The sequence below is a fragment of the Lutra lutra genome, chromosome 4, assembly GCF_902655055.1.
Source record: "Lutra lutra chromosome 4, mLutLut1.2, whole genome shotgun sequence".
Taxonomy (NCBI): domain Eukaryota; kingdom Metazoa; phylum Chordata; class Mammalia; order Carnivora; family Mustelidae; genus Lutra; species Lutra lutra.
In genome coordinates this window covers 167,476,932-167,497,753 of record NC_062281.1, presented here as the reverse complement: position 1 = coordinate 167,497,753, position 20,822 = coordinate 167,476,932, and the positions used below count along the sequence as shown (strand labels likewise).

Genomic DNA, 20,822 nt, shown 5'->3' with positions numbered 1-20,822 from the left:
GACGTTTTAAAAGTGAACATGAGGTATATTCAGAGAAGCCTAGCTTCCACACTTGTCCTCTCCATCCTATTTCTTTCCCTTCCATTTAATTTCTTAACCATTTTAAAACACTTTTTTGGTTGCCATTCTATTGTTTGTTTATTTTAGGAAAATACTTTCTTTTTTTTTTAAATGACTTTATTGAGGTATAATTTACATACCGTAAAATTGACCCATATCCATTATACAATTCAATGATTTTTATGAGTTATATAACCATCACCATAATCCAATTTTAGAACATTTTCATCATACCAGTAAGACCCTTCCTGCCCACTTATACCACAATCCTCCCATCTCCTCCCCAGCCTCAGGCAACCATTTATCTATTTTTGGTCTCTATAGATTTGCCTGTTCTGGACATTTCACATAAATGGGATCATGGCATATGTGTCCTTTTGTGTCTGGCCTCTTTCCCTTTGCCTTAAATTTCTGAGGTTCATCTCCATTGTTGCATGTTTCAGTATCTTATTCCTTTTTATTGCTGAGTACTTTTCTGTGGTATAGATACAACATGTATTTTGTTTATTTAGCCATTGATGGACATTTGGGCTGTTTTCATTTTTTGGCTGTTATAAATAATGTTGATATGAGTATTTGAGTACCAGTCTTCGTGTGGATGTATGTGTTTTTCCCCCCCTTGGATATATACCTTGGAAGGAAATTACTGGGTTATGTGGTAAGTTTATGCATAACTTTTTAAGAAACTGCCAAACCATCTTTCAGAGTGGTTATACCATTTTACATCCCCGTCAGCAACCTGTGAGGACTCCATTTCTCCATATGCTCCTCACGATTTGTCATTGTCTGTCTTTTGATGATAACCATCACAGTAGGTGTGAAGTGCTATTTTCTTATGGTTTTAGTTTGCAGGAAAACATATCCTTTAATTGAATTCCACAGACATTTCCTAAGGACCAACGATGAACAAGGTCCTAAGTAGAGTCTGTGGGACATAAAAGTGAACTAGACACAGACTTAGCCCAAGTTCAACTGAATAATTCAGGGAAATGAGAAGAGATGCACCATAAAATAACTTGATGGAGATTTAAAGAATCAGGAAGGTATGAGGCTGGGAGATGGAGCACAGTATGTACTCAGTAATTAACAGTTATTGGTAGCAACTTGTTAAAATTAACAGACCTTATAATTTCCATAGCTTTTGGCTTAGCCCACTGTTCCCTGCCGTGTTACCAGTTTCACTAGAAGATAAAATACTTTTGGTTTCATCTGTCTTTTGCACGCATATTGGCTACCTGCTTTTCTGTATTCACTATTTCAGCATGGCCGAATAACCATTTTGTCTTTCCGTAGAGGGCAGCTCTGCTGCCAGGGTATCTTCTCAAATGCAACGGACTACAAATTCTTTTCCTTTACTCTTTTGGTTTTTAAAAAATATTTTATTTATTTATTTGACAGAGAGAGACACAGCAAGAGAGGGAACACAAGCAGGGGGAGAGGGAGAGGGAGAAGCAGGCTTCCCGCCAAGCAGGGAGCCCCATGTGGGGCTTGATCCCAGGACCCCAGTATCATGAGCTGAGCCGAAGGTAGCCACTTAACGACTGAGCCACCCAGGTGCCCTCTTTGCTGTTCTTGATGGCTAGGTGTTTGTCTATATTAGTTAAGTGTTTGAGAGCATAGGGAAGGGGTCCCTGCTTACAAAGCTTTTGGTAGACTGATAAAGAGTTACATAGAACCTCCACTATCCTTGTCTTGCTTAAGAGAGTATGACGTATCTCTTGCTAGTTATGTATTATTGTGGTTTTCTAGTCTTTTATTATTGAGTATCTGTTAGCTGTTCTCGCCAAGGACACATGCTATATAAAGCCAAAGAGAAATGCAGAGTAGAGCTATCAAATGTTAGGGGATCAGTGAAATGGTCATTATAATCTCTATTATTGGTGCTAATGAAACATTTCCAATACAACCTTCTTGCTCCCTTTGAACCACCCAGGTAAATGCTATCACGAAGTTGATGTAGGTCACTCCCATATGTGCTTCTGTACCTTTATGACAGATGAGGTATTCATAAATGGGATGTGCTGTTTCTATAGTTGACACACACCCTATCTTCTATACACCCTTTCTGTCTTAAACTAAACTTTGTTTTTGAGGTTTATTGTGTTGATAAAAGAGGACCTGATTTGTTCCTTTTAACTAATCTATGTGGACTATACCATGAGTGGAGCCCCAGGCAGCTGTGTGGCACAGCTGTCATTGTAGTCTGTTAGTTACCAGTGTGAAGAAGGCGTTCATTGCTACAATGAACATCTGTGTACATGTGTCCTTATGCAAATAGGAAAGTGAGTTGTTGTTGTTTGGTTTTAGTTTTTAGTTTAGTTTAGATTTAGAAGTGGGTTTTTTGGGGAGCCTGGATGGCTCAGTGGGTTAAGCCGCTGCCTTCGGCTCAGGTCATGATCTCAGGGTCCTGGGATCAAGTCCCGCATCGGGCTCTCTGCTCAGCAGGGAGCCTGCTTCCCTCTCTCTCTCTCTCTCTTTCTCTGCCTGCCTCTCTGTCTACTTGTGATCTCTCTCTGTCAAATAAATAAATAAATAAAAATCTTTAGAAAAAAAAAAAAAAAAAGAAGAAGTGGGTTTTTTGGATAGATACCTGGACTGGAATTGCTGGGTTATACACTTCCTTATTTTACCAAATTATCCTCAGAATCAGCATGTGATGCACAGTGTTTTGTTGGATAACACCTACTACTGTTTGAACATTTATTTATGTGTGTCTGGATTTCTGCAGTAGGATGCCAGCTTAACAATGGGTTTTGTCTCTTTTGTCCTCTTCTTGGCCTGGCTTAGAACACGTACTTAATAAATATTTGTTAAGTAAATGGATATTTTATGTATTTCATCTTCTCAAAGCTATGGGGTAGGTAAACCAGATAAGTAGATTGTGATGGCCATTTTCCAATGCTGGTTGTTCAGATGAGCAACAGAAGCAGTCCAATGGACATTTGTGGATTACACTTTCAGATTCTAATAATAGGATTTCTTGTCTCTTGGTTTTGTCCAAACCTGATTTACAGTTTTTCTAAAAGATAAGTTCTTCAAAGTCAGACTGTGACAAAATTAGCCTTCCAACTCTCAAATGTTTATTAAATATCTGGATATGTCTAGCACTCTGAAATATTAAAAAAAAAGTTCAGGGAGTTAAGGTGAAAAGTGGTTTTAGCTGGTAGATGTGAGGTTTACATTTTTGTATACTTTATGGCACTTGTCGTATAGATGAGGCACCATTCGTGTTTGTGGGATGAATGAATGAGCTCATTCACTCCAGCTGTCTCCATGGGAGAGTTGTGGGCAGTAAACAGTTAACTAGACAAAGCCAAAGCAGAAGACTTGCAGAATGTCTGTGCCCTAGTCCCCCCTAGTGGGCAGCTTTCCCAGAAGGCAGCAGGCCCTCTGCTCAGAGCTCAGGCGAGATGAGAAAAAGGTCCAGGGAGAGGTCTTGGTGATCAGGGTTAACTTAGTTAATGAAATAGTGGAAGCAGAGCCCCTGTGAAGTAAAACAAGCCCCCAGAGCCCCTGGTTGGCTCAGTCTGTGGAGCATGTGACTCTTGATCTTGGGGTTGTAATTTGAGCCCCATGTTAGGTGCAGAGATTGCTTAAAAATGAAATCTTAAAAAAAAAAAAAAGAAAAAAAAAGGAAAACAAGCACTTCAACTTGGACCTTAGACTATATCTACTTTTCTTAGAGCCTAGTCAAGAAAGAGAGGATATTAGGACCCTAGTGGTGGTGATAGTACAGTGTCTCCTATCTTGTGGCTTAAGTTACAATTGAGAAGCAAAAGGATTTACTATTGGCCGGTCACTGAGCCCAGCATGTCTTTATAGGGGTTATTTCATCAGCCCTCGTACACCCCCTTACACGGGTGGTAGTATCCACGTTTTACAGGAAGGGAAACAGAACCACCTAGCAAGTTAGTACTTAGCTATGAAGCTCCTAGAGCTGGGAATTTGAACCTAGGCCTACTCTACTGAAAGCTCTGCTCCTTCCTGAGGCCAATTTTTCCTCTGGAGCAGAAGAAAATGAAGGCCCGATTTTTCCAACATAGGCAAGAAGTTTAAAACAGAAAAGGCTCCTAGAAGGAAATGTGCTAGGTTCTGGCGGCCTCTCTGTCCACAGCCGCCAGCCTAACAGCTGCCTTTCTTGCCCCGGAGCAGATCAGTTTCAGGAATTTGGTTTGCTTGGATTTCACAAATTTTATTCTTGCTTGGGCCTTGGGGTGTGCATCTGGAAAGGTCCATGGTTCCAGTCCTCTTTGTTGGAGGGATGAAGGCCTGATGCCTGCCTAGAGAATTATACTGTAATGTCAGGGGGTTTTGGTGATTCAGTGGTATCCTGTATCTGATTGAGTTTCTCTCCCGTTCTGGTCTCCTCGTCTGGTTTCTTGCTGTCGATTAGGATCACCATGAGATGGTGCTGCCACTTCACACTCAACTGCAGGGAAAGGCTTGGGGAGAAACACCTACCGCTGTGGAGGCAGACGGGTGCAGGGTCTCAGGAGCAGTCATGTAGGAGCTATTGCTTTAGGGTGTCTCACTGCTTTCCTTATTTGGAGGGCATTTTTCAGGACTCCAGGAGAGATTGGGTGGGGCTCACATAGAGCCAGGCAGGGCATTTCCCTCTGCCGTGTGGTCTGGATGCTTTGGGTATAGAATAAACAGTGGCAGTAGGGAAGAAACACATACAGCCTCTTCCCACTCCATCCACAGCCCCTTGGGTTATGATGTTGTCTCATCTGTCAGACACTGTACTAAAAATTGGGGTGGGTGAATCCCACTGATGTAACAGGGTGACTTTTGAATCCAACTTTTAAAACTTTAATTCAGACTTCCTACCCTACTGCAACTTGAGTAAAAACCATCTGGGCCTCATTTTATCAACTTCCTCTCTTACTCCCAATAGCCAGTGTTATCTGTCTGAGCCCTGGGCCCATGTGAGTCTAGCTGACAATTCAGAACATTGGGTATCTTCCTGTTTTACTTAATTGAGAACAGACTCATCTCTGCCGCAGTTATAACATGGGGTTGAAATGAAAAGTCTTAAATAGGAGTTCACACTCCTTGCCACTTACTGGCTGTGTAGCCCTGAGCAAATTAATCAACTTTCTTAAACCTCTGTCTTTACCTGTAGGATAGTGATTTTGACCTCATATGGTTACTGACAGAATGAAATGAGGTAGTGCATAGCTTAGCACAGTGCCTGGCACATAACAAATGCTGAAGGAAGTGTTAGCTGGCGGCATCAGCAGGACTGGCAAATGGTGTGTCAACTATTGTTCAGCAGAGGCGGGGCATCTCTGTTTTATTCGGAAGCCGTATCCTTTTTTATGGAACTTCCCAACAGTACTCCAAACTGATTTCGGAGTGTCTCCTCTGTGTCATGGGCTAACAGAATTGAGAGATCTCTGTGCTCTCTTTCTCTCGGGGAAGGCAAGGAGGAGGGAAATAAATGCTGGAGGAGGCTAGATCTTTAAAGCCTTGTGTGTCTTAACTGTGAGGAGTAGGCTCGGGTCTCTCTTCAGGTTATACTTTGTTTAAAATAATTTTATTATTTCTGACCTGAAAAATTTGAACGGATATATATGTACATTGCTTGATGTTTTCATTTGGACATCCTGGCACAGCAATTGGAATCTCTTTCCTTTCAGAGGCTGGGGGCAGTGATAATGGCAGCATCCCCAGCCCTGGTTCTTCTTGGCCCTTCCCTGCCCAGTTGGAGGCAGCAGGCTGGTTTGCTTCCCCTCTTCCTCCTCCTCCTCCTCCCTTCACGTTACCTTCTTCCACGGCCTCTCTTGTTCCCCTCCCTTTTCCCTCTACTCTTACATCCCACCCCTCCTCCTCGCCCTCCGTAGGTTTCCCCTCCCCTGCCTTCTAGCTCCTTTTTGCTTTCTGTTTGTGTTTCTGAGGGCAGTGCTCCAATTACCTCATATTTGGAGAGAGGAAGCTGCAGCCAATCCGGTTTCTGTCTGCTTTTAGGTCAAGTGATTTCTGAACTGCAGTGAGATGCTTTGAATTTGTCTTGTTGCAGCTCTGAGCCCGTAAGATGGCTGTCTGAATCGGCAGCGGCTGGGAGAGACAGAGAGGCGGGGAGGGAGGGAGAAAGAATTGGAGGGATTGCCGGCATAGTGCATGTTTTTAAATGTGCATCAAATCCGATGAAGCCAACGTTGGGATTTCTCTGGCATACCAGGACCGGCTTAGCTGCGTTTTTGATGAGATTAGGAGAGGAAGGCGATGGGAAATTCACTGGGCTGTGTTAAGGAGCCGAAAGATTCACTAGCTATTCCTGAGAAGGCTCCCCTATCTCCTAAGAAAAGGGTTCGGTTTAAAAGGAAGTGGAGGGGGAAGAAAACCCCTACTCCAGAGGTATCTCATGAGGAAGAACCATTGGAAGCAACCAGAGTCATTGAAGAGACGGAAACCCAACCGAAGTTAACAGTGAGTCTCCAAAAGGAAGAAGGAGTGGGAGGGGTAGAGCATCCCCCTGCAGACATTTTGCTGCCTTGGAACTCAGCCCCCAACTCAGGGGTGGGCGATCAGGGCATGATCGTGCAGGTGAAGGAGAGATTCCAGGGGGAGATCCAGACTGCTCACCTTTTGTTGAAGAATGAGTCATCAGTTGCCAGAGGGGTCTGGGATTCCCTGGAAGAGGGGATGACTGTTATCGCTCACCTGCTTGATAACCCAGCAGAAAGGAACTGTGAGAAGTCAGTGAGCCAACTGGTGGAATTTCCTAGGACAGCATCCTGCAGCAGCCGGGCTGTGCTGCTGCCTTTGCAAGGAGAGACTGCAGTGGGGAAAGGAGGGACTCCGCTTGGACTTCGGAGCAGCACTTTCCCCAGGACAGACCACCCCGCCGTCTCAGGGACTCCAGACCACCTTTCAGAGGGCTCGTGTGCAGGGGCAGGAACCGCAGCTCTCTGCAGTGCCCCTCACATAGGTTCCTGGATTGCAGAACCTTCTGTCCCTTCTTCCCCCCTGGACCAGTCGAGAGGCCACAGACTCACAGAAATCCCTGCCGTGGGTTGCGTGCCCCCCCAGGGTCCCAGACTGCCTACTTCTCAGAGTGATTTATCCATCAGCGGTAGGACTGTGAGCATTTTGCCCTCCTCCTCTGGCTATGGCAGTGATGGGCCACATTTACGTGGGCTCCGACCTAGAGAAACAGAACCTGAAAAGAGCTCCACATCCTTCTCGGAAGAGGATGGCACCCTTTCTTTGGAGGCAAGTCACACCCCATTGTGGGGTCTGGAGGAGGTTGGTGGCCTATGTTTGGATTTCTGGCCCTCAAACTTATTAAAGTGGAGTGTGCTAAACAGTGAGGATCTTGGTGCTTCTTCTCAAGCTTACCTGTGCCGTGTACCAAGAGTTAGTGACTGGGTTTGGCAAACGGAGTCTATTTCAGGTCTGCCCCTTGATGCTTGAAACCAAGTCTTTTGTTGTCTCTGGGGAATCCCTGATTCAGAGTAACCACACAGCATAATTGCTTGAGCTATCTGGCGGCGTATCTTTCAACGGCACTTAACTTTCTCAGGCATGTCTGTTTATCAGCTTCCCTGGTGCAGGAAGTTGTGATGTAGTGGAAAGGATGAGGGGAGGCCTGGCTGCATCTCCTAAGCAAGTGTGGAAGGCGTGGAGAGTGCTGAAGGGTTCGGGGTGAGGTAGTTCTCACCGGCAGGATTGTTCTTCCCTGGAGAGTGATGTTCTTACGAGCTGATGTAATCGTGCTCCTGCAGGGACACTGCTGATGACAATACTCATCCAGTATTCGCACAGGTGGAGAGGGCTGATCCTTCTTTGGTTCCTAACTCCAACATTAGAGGAGAGGCACACAGAATTACCTGAAGAGTAATCCAGAGAGGGGGTTAGGGTAGTTTGAAGGTTCGAGGCTGACAAAGTTTGTGTTCTGATTGGACTTGTTTATGGCTTTAACAAGCTTTTGTTTGTGAGGTGTATATTGAGGTGTAGGTGGCTATAGTGTTGGTGGAGTGTGCTGTGAATGCTTTTAGGGTCAAGGAGCAGGTAGGCATTCAAGAGATCTGGAGGCTGAAGCTGGGGGAGAGGACCCAGCCCAAGTGTGTAATTGTATGGGTGACTGAAGTTATAAATTGTTGATCGAAGAACTTTTGTTGGCATGTCAACTTCTGCAGCAGAAGAAATAAAAGCTTTAGGAAACGAGAGCAGCAAAAGGTGGGAGATGAAGTAGGGCATTTTCCCTGCTACCTGTGGCCAGCTGCCCTGGTGTCTGCAAAGCAGGGATGTAGCCCGTGTACGGTGCCCTGCTTACCACCTGACAGCATGAGGCTGAGCAGACACAGTCTCTTGTGCTTGATCAGTGCTTAAAATGTCCTCTTTGGGGATGAATTTGCTCCACGGGTAGGCTCATGTCAGCGCCCTTTGTTATTACAGAGTTTAGATACTCCCAACAGGTAGAGGGAAAGGTGGTCATTGAAAATAATTACTATATATGGTTGGGCAAGAGGCCTCCATAGGTAGAGAATGTGTGTTGTGGGGGGAGGAAGGGAGAGAGAAGTTGGAGAGGAAGAAGGTGGAGGCTGGTAGGGTGGAGTGTGCGAGCATTTGAGCTCTCGTCTTTGGAATGGATGCAGAGCAGCTTTGCTGAACTGATTGTTCTTTTGATACCATTGGCATTAAAGTAGAAGTTTGGAGGCACCGTAATGTTTTAGGAAACATGCTTATAATTGAGTGTGAGATTGACAGAAAGTTTGGAGTGTCAAATTTTAAGGAACTCCTAATGGAAATCAGTTCTAGATAATGGGCCATAGGTGACCATGGCACTTTAGTCTGGTATCTCCACACTGAGAAGGGAAGTGTCTGAACGGCCCTGTGTAGTCTCAGGGAGAAGACTGGTGGGAGAAACACTTTGGACCATGATCTGTGGTTCAACAGTATTGACAGCAGCATGATTCTTTGGCTGTTCAATATGAGTCAAATTGGTGTGTGGTATTTTCTGGTCATCCCATTCCTTCTACCCTTTCAGAGCAGACACAGCCAGACCAGTCAGTGAGAGCCCAGGCTGAAAACCTCAGTGACTGTCAGCTCAAAAGGCTGATACATTTCTGAGGCTCCATGTCCATCATGTGAAGCAGGGACCACAGACTTTGACTATCCTATATCACAGATGGGAAGTAACCTCTCAAGATAAGTGTGAAGTCCCTTCAGAATGAAGGTCCTTTAGGCCAAGAGGCCTGAAACCCTCACTGGTTCCAACAGGAGCTGTCTTAAGGGAGCTGCTCCCTTACCAGCAGGCTGTTCCCAGGCCTCAAGGACAGCGGCAGCCAAGGAGACAGAGGCGGTGTGCTCTGACCCCACAGGCCTCCTGTAAAATGTGAGTTGAGACTCCAGGCGAGAGCATCTGACAGGAGTGACCGTCCCTCTGTGGAGTGTGAGAGCCCTGAGAAGACACAGGGGTCAGAAGAGCAGCTGCTGGTCACACTCCAGCTCTTTCCTAAGAGGAGACAGCTGGCACCTCCACAGAGTTGATTTTTTGGTTTACTTTTTGGTGCTTGTTTTGCTTTTAATATGTCAGAGTAGTAACCCTCCTCGGGAAGCAATTCAAGTTCCAGAGTGCTGTCTGTCGTTGGCATAACTCAGGCTGTGTCGTCTCTCCTGTTGATCCGCCCACGTCGTATTGATGGGCATGGGACTAGGCTGTGGCTGGATAAACTTCCCAGTGGGTTTTGTTCCTTTTCAGGATAGTGAGAAATGGAAACTGATTCTTGCTGAGTGTGGGGTTTAGATAGAAGAAAACAAAGGTCTACTTTGCTGTTCACCTGTGATAGTTGATACGTCCCTTGTCAGGAAAGAGTTAACGCAGAAATAGGATGACAGGGACCAGCTAACAAAAATGGTTTTCAGAATAAGTGGACTAGGATGGAGCTGGGTGGGAGTATCAGGCACAGACCTTCTCTCCGGAGGACTCCCTCCCCACAGCTGTCATCAATATCCATAATACCTGGCTTACTGGAACAAGGAAAATTACTGAAAACCCCTTCCCCCTCCCTGGCTTGGCTCCCATGCCAGTCTCCTGTCCACACCATAGGCAGGTTCTGTCAAATGAAGAATCTGGCTGTGTACCAGTGTCCTCACCATGAAACCTTAGAGTCCTTACAGTGAATAGTAAGATAACATTGGGGGCTAGAAGTGATGAAAAGGAGATTGGTTGGTATATTATTTTCTGAGCTCAGCCTTTTCAGTTTACAAGTAGCCCTTCCCCATTTCTCCTCTTTAATTATAGGGAGTTCTTTTACTAATATTGGCTTTGTATTGCAAGAAGAAAGCAAAATTAACCAGATGATCCTATTAGATGGATGTAGCAGTTAAAGTCAAAGCTAGAGCTTTAAGAAAGGACTCTTTTGTTTTTCAAAAAATTACTATTGAAGAATCATCATGAATTTTTAGGTATAACATAATGATATGGTTATGTTAAAAAGAGTCCTCGTGATTTAGGGATGCCTGGCTGGCTTGATCAGTAGAGCATGTGACTCCTCATCTCAGGGTTGTAAGATTAAGTCTCATGTTAGGTATAGAGATTACTTAAAAATTGAAATTAAAAAAAAAAAGCCTTTCTTATTGGGGTGCCTATCTCGCTCAGTTAGTAGAGGATGCAGCTCTTGGTCTCGGGGTTCTAAGTTTGAGCCCCATATTGGGTGTAGAGAGTACTTAAAATAATAAAAAAAAACAAGTCCTTATGTTTCAAAGATGCTTTCTAAAGTGTTTATGGAAGAAATGCCATGTGTGTGGGTTGGCTTCATAATAACAGGGGAGGGTGAAGTGGGTGGAGTGCAGATGAAACAAGATTAGCTATGAGTTGAAATGTTTGAAACTGGGTGATGGGTACCTAGGAGTTCATTATAGTATTTGGTTTCTTTTTGCATGTATTTGAAATTTTCCATTTCAAATGGAAAGAAAAATTGTGGTAATTAACTGTATAATGCATATTCTGGAAAAGGATTAATATTCAGAATCTGTGAACTGTAGTATAAGTAAGGTAGTTAAGAATGTGGAGCCAGTGATACCTGAGTGACTCAGTTGGTTAAGTGTCTGCCTTCAGCTCAGGTCGTGATCCCAGGGTCCTGGGATCGAGTCCCGCATCAGGATCCTTGCTCAGTGGGGAGCCTGCTTCTCCCTCTTCCTGTCACTCCCCATGCTTGTGCTCTCTCTCTGACAAATAAATCAATAAATCTTTTTTTTTTTTTAAAGAGGGACATCTAGGTGGCTCAGTCAGTTGAGTGGCTGCCTTCGGCTCAGGTCATGATCCCAGGGTCCTGGGATTGAGCCCCGCATCGGGCTCCCTGTTCAGTGGAGAGCCTGCTTCTCCCTCTCCCTCTGCCTGCTGCTCTGCCTACTTGTGCTATCTGTCAAATAAATAAATAAATAAAATCTTAAGTTAATTAATTAATTAATTAAAAAAGAGAGAGAGAGAGTGTGGAGCCAGATAGGCAGAGTTTGAATTCCTTCTCTACTATTTACCAGCAGTGTACCTTGGGACAAGTTACTTCTCTGTGATATAATTTCCTCAATTGTAAATTGAGGATAAGAGTAGTATACACTTTGTAGAGTTGTGGGAATTTTAGAAGTTAGCACAATAAATGCTAGTATTATTTAGTATTAATATTTAAAGAATTCCTACCAAATAAGAAAAAGGTAAACACCCTTTTAGAAAAATAAGGGGGAAACCTAGGAATAAGCAATTCACAAAAAAGGAAGCCCAGATGCCTCATACACATGCCTTTCTTGCTAGTAGTCAATGATAAAATATCAAAACAAGTTAGCATTTTATAACCATCAGAAAATAAAAAGTCTGAAAATCCCAAGTGCAGATGTGGATGTAGAGTGATGGAAGATCTCTTCATACCCTGTGTATGGAAGTGATATTCCAAGTAGAACTGGTATTCAGAGAGCTGTTTACCAGAAGTTAGTAGAATTGAAGGATGTCCATATTTTATGACCTAAGGTTTCCATTCTAATCATATTCCCTAGACAGCCCTCCGAGATTCTGAATTTGAATACTGAAAGGAGCACCCCTTGACTGTTACCCAACTCAGATGTCGGTAATAAACACAGCTGCTTTTAGGGCCCTCTAACTAGCCAGGCATTTGTTATGAACAATGGCACCTCCCCTCACCTGCTCTTTGGATGGAAGTTTTCAGTCTGATGCTATCTGTGTCGTGGGATGAGGTCAGCTAGAAACTTCAGGACATGAGAATCAAGTCTCTCTTTGCTCACTATATCTAGTCCCATTCCCTGAGACTTATACATAGACTTAACAAAGTTCAAACTCCGCATCCTAGCCTTCGAACTCTCAGTGATCTATCTAAACTTCTCTCCTGTGTTAACTTTCCCTTTGAACCTACCTATCCTAATGGGTCAACCCCTCAACCGTCTATTCCAGTTTCAACTTATTTCAACTTCCAGTCTTTGTTTGCATTCACTTTCTACCTAGAATTCTTTTCTTCTTTCTCTCTGTCTATTCTAGAACATCCTTCAAGGGTAAGTTTAAATCATACTTGTTAAAGTGTGATTTTTTTTTTTTTTAACCACTATAACTCTTACTAACTTTTCATCTGCTGAGATCCTCTACTGGATATTACTAGTTACTCAGTTATGGTTGCTTCTTTGGGGCCTTCAGCATAACTCTTTCTTATGACCTACCACATATGGTACATGCAAGGTAAGATTTTTTTTTTCCCTCCAGAAACTAGCCTTCAGAAAAGAGGGGTCTCTTTGTATTTGACTTTTTATAAAGTTTTTCTTGTTATTGGGCTCCCAGTGAAATTAGTCAGTTCATGAAAAACGATGAATGGATTAGTGTCACGATCTGCTAGTTCAGCTGATGGCAACCCACATAACTGGTTAAACAAAAAGCCTAAGAAAGTTTTAGTTATATTGTTTGTGAGAATATAAACATCCTAATTTGAAGCATTGAACGTATTGTGTATAAGTCTTAATCACATTAAAAACCTAAAAAAATCATTTACATCTCTTAAGAAACACACAGCAAGTGTTCACATTATGGGAACCATAAATAAATACCAATAGAATGAATGAATGGGGGAAAAAAGCCTAGCTCAATGTTATGCAAGTGATTTCCAGTGGCGGGGGGATAAAATTTCCAGTGACAACATGGATCCAGAAAAGTGCTATTGTGTCTTAATTAATTGTCTTTATTAAGAAATCTTAATAAGAAGTAGAGATCATGTTTTCTAGAATATTCACTCAAAAAGCTTTACTTTTTTTTCAAACTAGCTTTACTGATGAAAAAGGCATTGATGACAAAGATGCATGCGGAGAGTTTGAATAACGTGGTTTTATGAAATGTAAAAGTAGAAAATGCATTAATTCAAATTTTTTAAACAGTTGTTATTTAAATTCCAGTTAGTTATCATGCAATGTAATAATTAGTTTTGGGTGTGGTGATCGGAAGTCATTGGAAGTGATGACTTCCGTAGTGATGTTGACTTCCATACAATGCCTGGTGCTCATCAAAGCAAGTGGCATTAATTCTAAGCTAATGCATTAGATATACTGCTTAATTTATAAATAAGTGTTTATCTACGTAAATACATTTCTAAAAGTTTATATATTCAAGAGGACCACAAAGCTTCCTTTTTCCATTCCTCTCTTCCATCCATCTGTTACTATTTGGAAAAATTGGGGAGGGCCTTATATTTGGGATAGTCTTATTTTAGCCAGATAGGGCAAAAATCACCTAGTTTTTTCAAGGCAAGCATGTCTGTTTTTTTATTTCCCTCTTTTCACTTGGCTAACTTCTACTTATATCTTGAAAGCATAAATGCCATCTCAACATAATTGTCATCTCACATTGGCATTGCTAGTTTGGGTTACTTGTTTACCTCTGTCACAGCATTGGTCCCTCTGTGTGTCATATTGTTAAACTGCTTGGACTTGAGGCCTGAGGTTGTGCTTTTGTCTTGAGATACCAAGAACTTAAACACAGCTCCTAGAATATAGTGATTGTCAAGAAACAGCAGAATGAATAGTGTTTGACTTTCTTTGTTTCTTTCTTTTTTTTTTTTAAGATTTTATTTTTAAGTAATCTCTACTGCCAGTGTGGGGCTCGAACTTGCTCACAACCCTGAGATCAAGAGTTCCATGCTCTACCAACTGAGCCAGCCAGGCGCCCCAGTGTTTGACTTTTTTATCTTGAGATACCAAGAACTTAACCACAGCTCCTAGAATAGAGTGGTTGTCAAAGAAATAACAGAATGACTAAATGGTGTTTGACTTTTTTTTGTTCTTCTCCATGGTGCCTGGAATGTTAAGCACAGACGAGATGTTGTTCAGTAAATACTTATTGAATTATTAGGAACACATTAAATTTTTAGATACAGTTCAGAGAAGGAATTAATCAAGACTTGGAAAGTGTGGTTTGAAAGAGAATTCAGGTAGACCTGCATAGTCTGTGGGATGGTGTTGAAGCTGTCCTCCTCTTCAGATGGCTTCTTTTTAAAAATCCAGATGAGATAGGACACCTGGATGGTGCAGTCAGTTGGGTTTGTGACTCTTGGTTTCATCCCAGGTCATGATCTCAGGGTTATGAAATTGAGCCCTGTGCTGGGCTCCACACTTGGTGCGGAGTCTGCTGAAGAATCTCTCTGCCCCTCTTCTTGCTTGCTCATGCTCACTCACTCTTTCTCTCTAAAATAATAAATCTTTAAAATGAAATGAAATGAAAAGAAAAGGAAAGAAAAGAAAAGAAAAGTAAATCCAGATGAGGGAGAAAGCTCCCTGACACGGAAGCTGGGTTTCTGCATTTGGGAGATTAAGGCCCAAGGACAGCACTATGCACATCACATGTGAGCGTTCCATGAAGAGGTGAACAAAAACCCAATTTAATTACTGAGATGGCTGTGATGATAATCCCATTTTTCTCATCCAGTTCACAGGCTAGGAAAGGCCCTAATCCAAACAGGGCATTTTTCCTTTCCCTGAGGGATCCAGCCATTTCCCTGTCTCATTATAGCTGTGTGGAAAATCTGAAGGAAAGCTGTTCATTGAACTATTTTTGGTGTGATATACAAGATAACTGTGATTGGCAGATAGGATACACCAGAGAGTGACTGTAGCTGTACTGGACATACAATGCCAGCTAATTAAGTGGAATTTTTTTTAACAAAGAACCCAAATACTCAGATTTCCTCTTGTTTATTCGGATTCTATCCCTTTTCACTTCAGCATATCCTTTTCCTGACAGTGTTTTTGTCTTCATATGTGTGTGAGGCAGCTACCGTGGAAGTAGTGGGATCTGTCGGTGGTAGGTGGTATCTAGCCACTGACACGAGCATCTTGAAGTGTTGTTAAGGAGAACTGGAATAGAATTGGTCCTGGGGAGGGGCTGGTTTTCACCCGGAGTCACAGGATGATGACTTGGATACTGTGGTCCATGGTTGGGCCCTCCGCTTTGCAACTCTGTACATTTTTTTTTTTCCCAGCATACTTGGAGTTGACTAAATTTTAAGGTATTAACTCACAGTGGTCATACTTGCTAGAGATTAACTGATATAAATTAATTAATTTACATATGAGTTATAACCTCCAAGTGCTACAGTATTCGAACTGACCACTCAGTGCATTTTGTTGCTTTAGGAAATCTGTATCGTGAGCAAATACTAATCTGAAGATTGTCAGGTGAATATGGAGTCAAAGCAATGAGATAGTGGGTGGAAAGGATAGATTTGTAGGGTGATCTTACTAACTGGCATCATCAAAGTTTGGCAGCCTGATTTCTCCTGTAGAAATGCACCTGTCAAGGGGACGAGAATCCTGGAATCCACTGGGTTATGCCACCATTTTGCCATCACAGTCTTGGAGGCAACACGTATTGATTCCCCTTTTCTAGACTCTATGCAGGCTACTCATACTCTTGTGTTCCTATAGTCTTTCTTCAGACACGTTAGTACTGTTTAGTAGTCTTCAGCTTTCATGTGTACTTAGTGGAGTGTTAAAATTCCTGACCCTGTGTTTTTCTGAATTTAGAATACCTTCACCAGATACTTAGTCTTATCTGCCAGGAGTTGAGTTTGTAAATTCTATTCAGAGACTTGGAAGTGCCTTATTGTTGATTGGCCCTTATACTGACCACCAGGGAGCTACTCCTTTCACAGTGCTACACCTGATGGAGATAGCTGAGAGACAGGTATTCTACTGACATGCCTGTGCCTTCCCTGCCCAAAACACCCAGCCCCAGAATTGTGCTGGGCATACAGTTTTTTTTTTTTTTTAAACATTTTATTTATTTATTTGATGGGGCAGAGGGGCAGCAGAAGCAGGTGGAACAGGAGAGGGAGAAGCAGGCTCCCTGCTGAACAGGTAGCCTGATATAGGGCTTGATCCCAGGAATCATGACCTGAGCCGAAGGCAGATGCTTAACCAACTGAGCCACCCAGGCACCCCAGTATGCTGTTTTAATATGACAGAAAGGAAATGCTCATTCCCTAGGCACATTACCTATATCACTTTATTTTCTCCTTATAATGACCCTACAAGAAAGTTATTATTCTGTTTTTAAATATGGGGAAGAAGGGGTGCAAGAAGCGTAGATAATTTATTTGCCCGAGTTTACATTCCTCCTCTCAAATGCATGTCTGTTTGACTCAGTGGCTTATTCTTTTTCTTATTGATAAAGGTTATTTTGTAGCTTTCATTATAAGAGTAAAATACATTCTTTTTTTTTTTTTAAAGATTTTATTTTTTATTTATTTGACAGAGAGAGATCACAAGTAGACAGAGAGGCAGGCAGAGAGAGAGAGAGAGAGAGAGAGAGAGGGAAGCAGGCTCCCTGCTGAGCAGAGAGCCCGATGCGGGACTCGATCCCAGGACCCCGAGATCATGACCCGAGCCGAAGGCAGCAGCTCAACCCACCAAGCCACCCAGGCGCCCAATACATTCATTTTTTAAAGTCTGAAGAAAAGAAAAGTAAAAAGAAACTTACCCATAGTCCCACTCCAGGAGAGACAACCATTGTTGATATTAGCTCAAACTTGTTTGGTTATACTACACGCTGTTTGAATTTACTGACAAGTAAGTTTGCTGTCAAAAAAATAGTGCGTCTCAGGATTCTAGGTGGGTCTTACCCCAGAATATGTTTGTTTATTTTAGTTTTTTACATTTACCTATTGTTTTCTTTTTAGACTAAGTGAGTATTAATTAAACATGTTAAGTATGCTGCAGGTGACCAGCACAGCACTAGGTAGTAGGTGATGCATGGAAGCTCTGTGGTCACTGAGTCTCAGAGTTGGAAGTTATTTCTTCCACAAAATCCTGACTTCTTGAACATGCCACTTTGACAAGCTTTCCCTCGTAGGGGCTGCTCTTGAATTTTAGATCATTCTGATTATTAAGATATGGGACTGGCTCCTCAGGAAACCTGTGGTCTAAGGGAGATAAAATTAAATGTATGAAATAAAACCCAGTAATTGAAGATAACATTTAAAGTTATATAGAAGTAAGAATTAAAGGAAGGCCATCTTCCATATGAGGAAGAGTGAATGGAACTCTGTTATGCGTAGGCCTGTGTTTGGACTAGGTGATTTACTTATAATCTTGTTGGTTATTATAGCAATCCCTAGAAAAGGTAGTAGGTAGTATTCCCACTTTACAGATGTTATGACTGAGGCCTAGCTTACAGTTGGTGAAGTTGAGATTCAAGCCCAGGTCTGTGTGGAACCAAAGGCATGCACTTCTCTTCCACATCGTCCTCTCTCTAAAGTAGTTCCAGTGCTAGATTTGAGGGGTTTCATAAAATAACTGTTCATTTTCTTATAAAAATGCATATGACATAAAAAAATTTGGAAAATAGAAATATCACCTCTAATGCTACCACTTAGAGATACCTGTGATGACTAGTTTGGTGTCTTTCTCTCCTATATTTTGCCTTACTTACTCTCATGTACACATATGCATTTATCACATACCTTGTGTATACATATATATATCTGTACATATGACTGTATACTTAGGTATTCAATATATCTTTTACATAAAACCACTATTACTATATATTACTTTGTTTGTATTCTTTTTCTTTTCATAAAATATGGTGATAATTTTCCAATGTCATTAAGACTGGTTAAAGCATACCGTTTTAAGTCCTAAAGAGAATTCTACCATGTATATATACCCTTACTTTGTAATCAGTCAACCCCTCATTAGAGTTGAAGCTCTGTAATTTTTGCTGTAATGTTTATCATATTTTGATAAGCATTCTTGGATAAACCTTTTTTGCGTGTATCTCTGATGGTTTCCTGTCAAGTGTATGTGCGTTTTAAGACTTGATTCAAAACTGACTTCTGGAGGAGTTAGGTCACGTGCACTCTCAGCAGTGTGGTGTGTGAGAACCCATGTTAGGTATTCTCTTCAGTACCGATAGTATCATTAGAAAAAACTTACCCCGGTTGGTAGGTGAAAATGACCTCTGTGGTTTTAATTTGCATTGCTTCGACTACGAAAGAGAATGAATCTATGTTGGAGTTGTCTGAAGTTCTGCCCGCCTTGGGCCCACCTTCTTCTAAGAGCCATACGCATGACGAAGAGAAGGCTAGAAGGCTTCATCTTATTTATACTGAAGTACTCTGTGTCCCATCTTTTGGCAGATCTCTGACATCTACATTAGTGGAGAGTCAGGGGACATGTCAGCCAAGGAGAAGCTGCTCTTGTGGACCCAGAAGGTGACAGCTGGTTACACGGGAATTAAATGTACCAATTTTTCCTCCTGCTGGAGTGATGGGAAGATGTTCAATGCACTTATTCACCGGTACAGGTAAATGCAGTAGGATTCCCCTGTGCCTGGAGGAGCTGCCCATCTTTTTGTAATAAGTTATAAAGCTGCTTTTCCTCTCAACCATAACTCAAGACTCTGGTTCGTTTTACTTATTTAAAAAAGGAATATGTGTTGAACTCCTGCTATTCTAGGCACCAGGTACAAATAACAGCAGCTCTTGCTTTCATGGAGCTTATTTGTTATTAGGTGACAAACACCTTGTGTTATATGATGGTAAGCACATGGACAGGCAGAGAGGGATGGGGTGTGTTGTTTTGGACACGGTCGCTGGAGATGCCTTTCTGATGAGGGTGCTGGAGTAGAGCTGTAAAGGAGTGAGCCATGCAGGCCTTTCAGGATCAGAGTGATACACTGGGAGGAAGCGGCAAGTGCAGAGGCCTTCAAGTGGGGCTTGCTTACAGTGGATGAGGAACAATAGGTGGGTGGGGTGAGAGAAGTCAGGAAGAGAGGAATTTTGCTGACAAAAATCAAAATTACTGCATTCTTAGTGGTCAGAAACACATCCCAGTTTTTACTCTACTAGTTTATGATACCTTTCCCCTGAAATCCAGCCTGCCTGCTGTGTGTGTTTAGAATGAGCGAGTGCTGGGCTCCTGGCATGTACTTGAAAATGTGATGAGCACCTTTCTAAACCTCTTGCTTTCTCTCTAATGCAATCAGCATATTCCAGCTCCGGGTACTTCTAAGAGGTTTACTTAGTGTGAACTCATATGTGGTGTGTAGATGGTGGCCTTTCATGTGCCTTGGTGAACTTTTACAGACCTGATCTGGTGGATATGGAGAGGGTACAAATCCAAAGTAACCGTGAGAACTTGGAGCAGGCTTTTGAAGTGGCAGAAAGACTTGGGGTTACCCGCTTGCTGGACGCCGAAGGTGAGACCTGGCCAGAGTTGAGTATGTTTGCCTTATATTGTCCTCCTGGCAGTTGCATCGGTACTGACTGAGAAATTTCTTATCCTTTCTCTCTCAGACGTGGATGTGCCATCTCCAGATGAAAAGTCTGTGATCACTTACGTGTCTTCAATTTATGATGCCTTCCCTAAAGTCCCTGAGGGCGGAGAAGGGATCAGTGCTACGGTACGAGAACACTTTCCCAAAATACCTTCTGACTTCGATGGGTTTGGGTGGAATGTACTGATTAGACCTTATTTCTCCAGCACTCACTGTATGCATAGCACGTTTATACAGAGCAAAGTGAATCCACATCCTCTTCACATGTAGTCTTTGTCTTTGGTCTCTGGGAACGAATCCAGATGTTGCTAATTTTGTAGCATCCCGCATAGACTATTCTAGTGCTAGGAAATTGAATCCCCTCTTGAGAGCCCTTGAGGAGCTCTGAATCTGGGACTCGAAGCATTAGGCTGACTAGCCGTGGAGGCAGAGGAAGGGGATTTTATGTGGTTCGGGGTGGCCTAAGCTACTGTCTCCTGTCCTTGTTTTGTGTACCGCTAATCAGAAGGTGTGTGATATCTACCTTTTGGCAATAGGAAGTAGACTCCAGGTGGCAAGAATACCAAAGCCGAGTGGACTCCCTCATTCCCTGGATCAAACAGCATACAATACTGATGTCAGATAAATCTTTCCCCCAGAACCCTGTAGAACTAAAGGTAAAGTCATGGACTTAAGTTGTTTTTTATAAATTTATTCCTGGGATTAAGTCTCAGAGCATGTTGCTACTGGCTCCTGGGTGAGGTGGGATAAAAGGTGGGTCAGGTTGCTTATACCTGTCCATTCATTTACCAAAGGTTAATTTTGTAGGCACTTTATAACCAATATATACACTTCAAAGAAACAGAAATTCTGGCCAAGGAGAGAGAAAAAGGAAGAATTGAGGAGTTATATAAATTATTAGAGGTAAGGAAGCTTATCCTTTGCAGATTCCTGGGGTGTGTTGGTTTGCCCTATTGTTACTTCTTTGTTAGATGGCCTGCATCCTCTTCCCAAC

At 42.5% G+C, this 20,822-nt stretch overlaps 2 protein-coding genes across 26 annotated transcripts in view; both read left to right on the top strand.

Annotated features, from left to right (window-relative positions):
- Positions 1-20,822, top strand: part of MACF1 (microtubule actin crosslinking factor 1) — a 347,599-nt gene that overhangs the window by 154,842 nt on the left and 171,935 nt on the right. For all 25 annotated transcript variants that reach the window (XM_047723646.1, XM_047723649.1, XM_047723645.1 and 22 more), the window contains 5 exons: positions 18,690-18,856; positions 19,638-19,750; positions 19,848-19,954; positions 20,365-20,484; positions 20,636-20,731. In XM_047723646.1, coding sequence (XP_047579602.1) covers positions 18,690-18,856; positions 19,638-19,750; positions 19,848-19,954; positions 20,365-20,484; positions 20,636-20,731 — 603 coding nt within the window. The remainder of the gene's footprint in view (positions 1-18,689; positions 18,857-19,637; positions 19,751-19,847; positions 19,955-20,364; positions 20,485-20,635; positions 20,732-20,822) is intronic.
- LOC125096756 (uncharacterized) lies at positions 6,114-7,354 on the top strand. The gene is given in 2 exon segments (XM_047723654.1): positions 6,114-7,307; positions 7,309-7,354. Coding segments are annotated over 2 exon segments (1,065 nt in total). The 5' UTR covers positions 6,114-6,288.